Below are 7,538 nucleotides of genomic sequence, written 5' to 3'. Positions count from 1 at the left end.
GAGTCAGTGAGAGAGTGAGGCAGTGAGAGTGAGACAGTGAGAGAGTGAGACAGTGAGTGAGTGAGGCAGTGAGTGAGTGAGGCAGTGAGTGAGTGAGTGAGGCAGTGAGTGAGTGAGTCAGTGAGAGAGTGAGACAGTGAGAGAGTGAGGCAGTGAGTGAGTGAGTCTCCTAAATCAGTTTTAAAACTGTTCATAGATTAAGGCCCATCATTGTGTTTTCAAGGTCCAATGATCTTGGCCACCTTTACGATCCCACAGAATAACATTGTCCTGTGCTTCATGGCTTCATCCTGTCTGGCTGCTCTGAAAACAATGGTAATCATGGACTAATAACAAACAAGCAAACAAAAACATCTTTACTATTTTGCTTTGAAATGGCAGCCGGTACAGTATACACCTTTCACAAGCCGGCAGGCTTCCTTTAACAGCATGTGTTCAAGATTCATCTGTCTCTTTGTGTGCTTTAGTATCTCGTTTCATTTTGATCCGTGATAGTATTTCCTTATGTGGGTGTAGGACAGTTTGTTTATCTGCCCGCTTCTTGAAGGACATTTTCATTGCTTCTGGGCTTGGGGTGGGGTGCGGGGAGGGACGTTTCTATAAAATGTATGTGTGGGTTTTTGTGTGTATATGTTTTCAAGTGGGTCGGAGCTCCCTAGGAACACATAGATTTAGCTTTGTAAGGCACGAAGCATGCCAAGCTGTTTTCCAAAGTGGAAGGACCATTTTGCATCCCCAGAGTAATGACTGAGCAGAGTGACTGTGGCCCTGCATCTTTCGCAGCATTTAGTGTCGTCGATGTTTTGGATTTTAACCATTCTAATAGGTATGTGTCATTGTTGTCGGAAGTTGCAAATCTCGAATAATAAATGATATCGAATGCCTTTTCATATGCTTATTTGCCATCTGTGCATCTTTTTTGATGAGAACTATGTTCAGAACTTTTGCCATTTTGAAGTTGGCTTGTTTGTTCCCTGACTGTTGACATTTAAGAGTACTTTGAATACATCTGATAGAAAATCTTTATCAGAATGTGATTGTAAATATTTTCTAATTGAGGTGCTATTTTTTTGTTTGTTTTCCCAGCCCTTCAGGATTGCATGCCACTTTTCAAACCTAATAATTTACGTATTATGCTACCTGTGGGTTAAGGAAATGGCTGTTGCCCCATGTTTGCTTTCCTCGTCCCAACGTGGCTCCAGTACCCCCTTTCCATTCCACAAGCCCATCCATTCCTTATCCAAGAAACTTCATGTCTTGGGGTCATTGCTGTCTATCTCTAGGGATTTCATGCCTTTATTTAAGTGAGTGGCCCAGTTGCGACGTGTTTATTTATCCCCATGTAAGATGGTTCTCAGTGGGAATTCCGTGGTTCTTTGCTGTTTGCAGAGGTAGCAGACAGGGATAGGGTTGATAGCATGCCCAGTCATTCGTGAGGCTAATGGCTGTCCGTCTGTCTTCCTTTCCATGGCCTCCAGTCATCAAGCCTCCTTTACGTCACTTTAAACGCCCCGCTTACGCATCTAGCTCCTATGCACCTTCGGTACCAAAGAAAACCGACGAACACCCTGTGAGGTACAAGATGCTGGACCAGAGGATCAAAATGAAAAAGATACAGAACATCTCACATAATTGGAACAGAAAATAAGTCCAAGGGAATGAAGAGGAGGAGTGAAGGAAAGACCGACCTACTGCTTCTCAGTTCTCACCAGAGACTCCAGGAGGCTGATCCACCAGAGCTCTTTGAAGGCTGTCTACGGGATCCTCCTTTGTTGTTATATTGTGAGCTCATTAATCATCGCGTTGGGTCGAGCTTGGGTCCAGCAGCAGGTCAGTAAGAATGTCGTCTATGTGACTTTTATTGGTGCAGGTAACTCTTTCAAAATCGCAATTGGATCAAATTTTAAATGATACGATTTATTCGGGACAAATGGAACCCCTTCCATTGCTACTATTTTCATTCCTGGAAGTCGGCTTGCCCCATTAAAAATATTCACTTGATAATTAGCCTTGTTTAAAAAAAAAACAACACTTCTCAGATCATCTTTTCCAATTTTTAATTCACTTATCATGGACCCCTAAAAGGCATAGTGGTTACAGTTGGGCTGTGATCCATCGGAAAGGTCCACAGTTTGAAACCATCAGCTGTTCCCAGGCAAAAGACCGGGATTTCTACTCCCACAAAGAGTTAAGTCTCAGAAACCCAGAGGAAGAGTTCTACCCTGTCCTGGAGGGTCACAATGCGTCGGCACCAACTCGATTGCAGTGAGTTAGGTAGTAAATAGTTAGGAAATAATGCAGTTAGGTTGTTTTGTTGCATTCAATACACCTATTTAAACTTTGAACCAATATGTCACTTTCAAGATAAATGCATTCAAGACGAATTATAACAACTTCATGGGGAGGGTGAAGATTAATGAATTGCTGTGTTCATAGATATTTCTGAACGCAGGCTTCACAAAGCAAATCAAAATAAAAAATAAAAGAAAGACCCTTATTTTTGGTTCTCAGGATGTACCTCATACCCGATAGCCTCATGGCAATTTTAAGGATTTGAGAGTTTGTAAGAGAGAAATCTTGACTCAAATTTCTCGACATTGAAGGGCTAGCGGTGCCTCAGACACTCCCGAAGGACACACAGGTTGGCTTTTCTGGCTCTTGATCATGAGGATGCCCAACCCCATACCTAGCTCAGATTCCTTCTGCTCATTTGTCCCCTTCAATGACAATCTCAGCTCACTGTCCCCAAAGACCCGCATACTCCAAGCCCTGTAGGACCCCAGCACTCACCTGGGGTTGGAACGAGCTGTTGTGTTGGTAGAATAGAACTCACCTCCCTCCATGTGTCTCTTCCTCGGGTTGTTACCCTGGTCTCTAAGAACTGGCAAAGTTCAAACTGAAAAATAGCCCTTGATCTCTTATAAACATCCTGGTACAATGACAGATCTGTGCTCGTGGTCAGATCTTATCTCCACTCTTTGCCCTAGGAATGTAACTAGTTTTAGGATCTCAGCTTCATCCTTAGTAGCCTCCATCTGCTTAACAAGAAGTGGGATTCATAGTACTTACTGTGCATCAGGCGCTGCAGGTGAAAATTCATATAGGTCCCCAGTGCTACCCTGGTGAGACATAGGTGCACACAAAAGCAATGGAGCTGTGTGAGGTGAGAGCTCTACATCAAAACCACACGCCCCAGGACATTTCCACCAGGAAGGAGCTGGGCCTGTGTGGCCACCCCGTTCGGGGTTTAACTCTACAAGGCATAGTGTCCTCTCCTTTCCCCACCCCCCTATTCTGAGGAACTGCAGTTATGCAGGTTGAGCTACCTGCAGAGTGTAGTGCCCATCATGCTGTTGCATAATGCCTCTATCATGTGCTTGGTGATGGTCTTTCAGAGACATTTGATTTCTATTCAAAGCAATCACTGTGACTTCTGTTAGGGAAGCAATTGTAATTCTCAGCACCTTGCCTGGAGCCTAGACAAGAAGACTCTTTTGTAGTCTTGTAGTGTCGATGCCCCCTGAGTTAGGTTAACCCCGCAGGTGATTTCTGCCTCTCCATAGAGGGAGGCTTTAGTGCTTGCTGCACAGAGCCATTTGACCACCCAAACCGCCCATGGAATTGTGGCATCCTTGGTACCCAATGGATCAACCTACAAATGATGCTGCGTGTCTGTCTCTTGATACATCCACCCTTAGAGGTTTGTTTTTGTGAAGGGGGAGGGGCTAGTGGCTGTGCTTCTTCAGGTGAGAAATCGTGATCCTGGAGAAGAGGGCTGGCTCCTTCTGTAACCCTTTGTCACCAGATGTTATTTTTTTGTCAACCTTTGCTTATATTTTGATTGAGATAATTAAGATGGACAGATGTTAAGATTCAGCGCCGCTTGCAAAATGCCTACCACGATTTTTGCATGATGGATTGTATAGAAATGCCAGATTATATTCTTACAGCAAATAAAAAGATGCTTTTAAAGGATTTTCTTGCGTGTGAGTCATCATTTTTCTTCTTTGGGATTCATCTGGAAAGTGCTAGATTTCAATGCTGAATAGCTTGTCACGGTGATCAGTGCAACTTAATGTAAAGGGTAAATTGTGAACCATGTGCTCTCTAATCATGCCGTGACAGCATTTTTGTTAGAAACTCATCTCTACACCACTGACCCAAGGAGTCAATGTGTCAATATGAGTCACCCATCATAGCCTCTACTCTGGCTGCGACTGCTCATGGTGCCTCCTTCTCTTTACATCATTCCAAGCTAAGCTATATAAACTAGTGGTGGCAAACTAGGACTTGAAGTTACAAAAGCCTGTCATTAAGTCCTAGCTCTGCTTTTTCTTTGCCCTGTAATTGCTACCAGGTTAAGTAGTTTCTCTACACTTGAGTTTCCTCCATGGTCAATTGAGGAAAACAATATTGTTTATCTCAGCATAGCAAGGGGCTAGGTAGAGGATGGATGCAGGAAATCTTTGCTAGTATTGCTTGGAGAGAAAGTGAAATGTAGTAAAGAGAAGTCAGTTTGTCCAGCCTGAGAACCACACAAGTGTCTCACGAGTTCTATGACCTTGGGCAGGTATCAATCTCCTCCCACTTCAGGCAGTGAAGACAAGTTCTTACTGCGTCCGTGGATTACGCCGCCACAGCGCACTGTTCTGACATTGATGCGGTTTCTGCGTCTCCCTGCTCTTTACTCCTTAGTATATTGTGTTAGGCTGGGTTGACTAGAGAAACAAATCCAGAGACACTCATATATGTGTAAGGAAGAACATTGTATCAAAGAGTAATTGTATATTAAGAAAACATCCTAGCCTAGTCCAGATCAAGTCCATAAGTCCGATATTAGCCCATAAGTCCAGTACTAGTCCAAAAATCCTTCTTCAGACTCACACAGCCACATGCAATGATGCAAAATTCAGGAAGATCACAGGCCGGTGGCTGCAAAGCCTTGTGGCTCTAATGTCCGGGGAAGCATCTCAGCACTGGCATGGGTCTCCACGTGGTTCCTCCAGCTCTGAGTGTGGCTCTTCAACAGGAAGGGGAAGCAAAGAGAGTGCGAGGAAGTTCCCAGAATCTTCATGCGAGGGCCACATCCACAAGGAGGCATCATCAAGCTGTGACCTGATTGACAGTCTAGATCCCAGCCCTACAATGATCAAGTTGTCATGAAATTATGTAACGACCACATATGTCTTCTCACATTGAGTAAGAAACGAAATTTTTACCCACCAGGTTTTCTTCAAGTGCCTCCCTACATTTCTGGCATCTTGAACATCTACCGTCTCTTGTTCCCAGACATCATCTTGTTGACAACTCGTTTCCTGCTGTTGCTCTGCTTCGTTCAGTTCCTATGCGCCTCACCTCAAACCCAAACTAACTTTTTGAAAACAAAATCTTCTAAAATTCCAGTAATCCACACCTACTGGATTACCTAAAGGCTTAGGATAGACAGCGCAGCAGGAGGAACTGCTTACAATTAAGGGATGGCAGCAACAGTTAGCCGGTTTTTTGGTGGGTTTTTTGGGTAGAGAATGCCTTCATTCTAACCTGGCACTATCAAGCAAGCGTTGGGCTGCTAACTGCAAGGCTGTTAGTTCAAACCCACCAGCTGCTCCAAGAAAGAAAGCTGAAGCTACCTGCTCCACTGAAGATTTAGAGCCTTGGCAACCCAGAGAGCGTCGTTGTGAGTCGGCTTTGACTTTGAAGGCAGGGGGGTTGGGTTTTAGGTGTCTGCCTTATGGTAGGATTCACCTTTTCCTTCTTGGATTTCTCCTTTTGCCAAGAACTTTTCTCCTCTGTTGTGAAGTGTTGAACCCTTGTGATATTGCAAAGCTGTCTATGTTTCACTTACCACATCATCAATGCCTGGGTGTTTCCACAGGCATGAACTTATTCTGTCGATCAAACACAGGGCGTTTATTCTGGACCCTGCTTCTCTAGGCACAAAGAACTGACAGGATCTTTGAAGTGGACGTTTCAATCTTTAAGGCAATATAGGCAAGACTTCCCCCACCAGTCCCTCTAATAAAAGACCAGTATAAATATGTCTTTCCCCTCTGAAACTAAGCTCTTGGGAGTTATGTCCCCCCACCTATAGTTATATTCGTGAAGAAGCCTCAAGTGGTAGCACAACAGGTTAAACACTGGGCTGCTAAGCCCTGGGTTGGCAGTTCAAACTCACCAACTCTTTTGCGGGAGAATGCTGATCAGTCTTGTAAACCCTGAGGAGCACTTCTACTCTGCCCTAGAGAGTCAGAATGTCCCTGAGGGCAGTGGATTTAGAAAGGCAGAGGCAGTAGTTGCCCCATGGTGGAATTCTCACCATCCACGTGGGAGTCCCATTTGATTCCCAGTCAGTGCACCTCACGCATGTCACCCCCTGTCTGCTCATGGCAGCTTGCTGGGTCACACACCACTGACAACTGCAGCGGAACACGCCAGGGTGCACCGTCAGGCAGTGTTTTGTTCTGATGGGCGCAGGGCCCAGTCCACAGCACCTAGACACACTGGTTATAAGAGCGGTCTTCCAAAGGGAGTGCGGTGACCGCTTTGAACAGGTGCTGAGTTTGTGAATTATCTTCATTTCTAGCTCTTACTGTCACATACCGGGTAAGCTTCATCATGAGAGCCCCTACTGAGCTTTTTTAAAATAGAGAAACCTGCAGCGCCCAAGCCACTGTGCTTTTGAGTCCACTAGGATGGCAGGAGTTGTTGAAAGGCACCAGGGCGTCCGTTCTGACTCATCGCCGTCCTGTGGATAACAGACCCAAACCCTGCCGTATCCTGAGCCCTCTGCACAAGTGTTGCTCCTTTGGACCCATCGTTGCTGCACCTTCTCCTTTAACAAGCGTGATGTCCTTCTCCAGGGACGGATCTCTCCTAATACTAGGTCCAAAGCATGTGAGACTAAGTCTTGTCATCTTCACTTTTAAGGAGCACCTGTTCTGATTCTACTTTGTTCAACTCGGATTTCTTCATTCTGGAAGTCCATGGTAATTTTAATAGTCTTCCTTATAATTCAAATACATTCATTCTCCTCTCTCTTCCTTGTTCATGGTCTCGCTTTCACATGCACACGAAACAATGAAAAATACCATGACTTTGGTCTAAAAAGAAAAACAATAAAAATTCAGTGCCATGAAATTGATTCTGACTTCATGACCCTCTAAAGGGTTTCTGAAGGAGCAAAGAGCTTCGTTTTTTCTCCTGAGGCATGGCGGGTGGATTTGAACTGCTGACCCTGAGGTGAGTAGTCCATCGCTTACCAGACAACACCACCAGAGCTTTGATCAGGCACACTTAATCTTCAAGGTCACATCTTTGTTTTTAAACACTTTAACTAGATCTTTTGCAGCAGATTTGAAAATAGTATATGTCATCTGATTTCGTGACAGATGCTTCTGTGAGAATTGATTTGGGATCCAAGTAAGAGCCTTCGTTTCTTCCATCCACTTTAGTTATTTCCCTCTCAAAGGAGAGTTTGGAAAGTCTCAGTGTCATCTGACATCACTTTAGGCTTTTCTGTCTTTCCTATCTGTTTAAAG

The 7,538-nt window shown here is 44.6% G+C and overlaps 1 protein-coding gene across 3 annotated transcripts in view; it reads left to right on the top strand.

Annotated features, from left to right (window-relative positions):
* The window catches only part of PDE1C (phosphodiesterase 1C), a 329,943-nt gene extending 327,787 nt beyond the window's left edge, over positions 1 to 2,156 (top strand). Inside the window, exon 19 of one of the 3 annotated variants that reach the window (XR_006679955.1) lies at positions 1,479 to 1,522. Coding sequence is in view for 1 of the 3 variants with exons in the window: in XM_004702764.3 (XP_004702821.1) it covers positions 1,479 to 1,648 (170 nt within the window). In the remaining 2 variants the exon portion in view is untranslated. Of the gene's footprint in view, positions 1 to 1,478 lie in introns of all 3 variants that reach the window. The other 2 variants (XM_004702764.3, XM_045288741.1) reach the window with 2 other exon arrangements.
* The last annotated feature ends 5,382 nt before the right edge of the window (positions 2,157 to 7,538 follow it).

The sequence above is a fragment of the Echinops telfairi genome, unplaced genomic scaffold (assembly GCF_000313985.2).
Source record: "Echinops telfairi isolate 266 unplaced genomic scaffold, ASM31398v2 ScPeMD7_23;HRSCAF=83, whole genome shotgun sequence".
Lineage (NCBI taxonomy): Eukaryota > Metazoa > Chordata > Mammalia > Afrosoricida > Tenrecidae > Echinops > Echinops telfairi.
The sequence above is the reverse complement of the archived record's forward strand: the minus strand, read 5'-3'. Positions and strand labels throughout refer to the sequence as shown.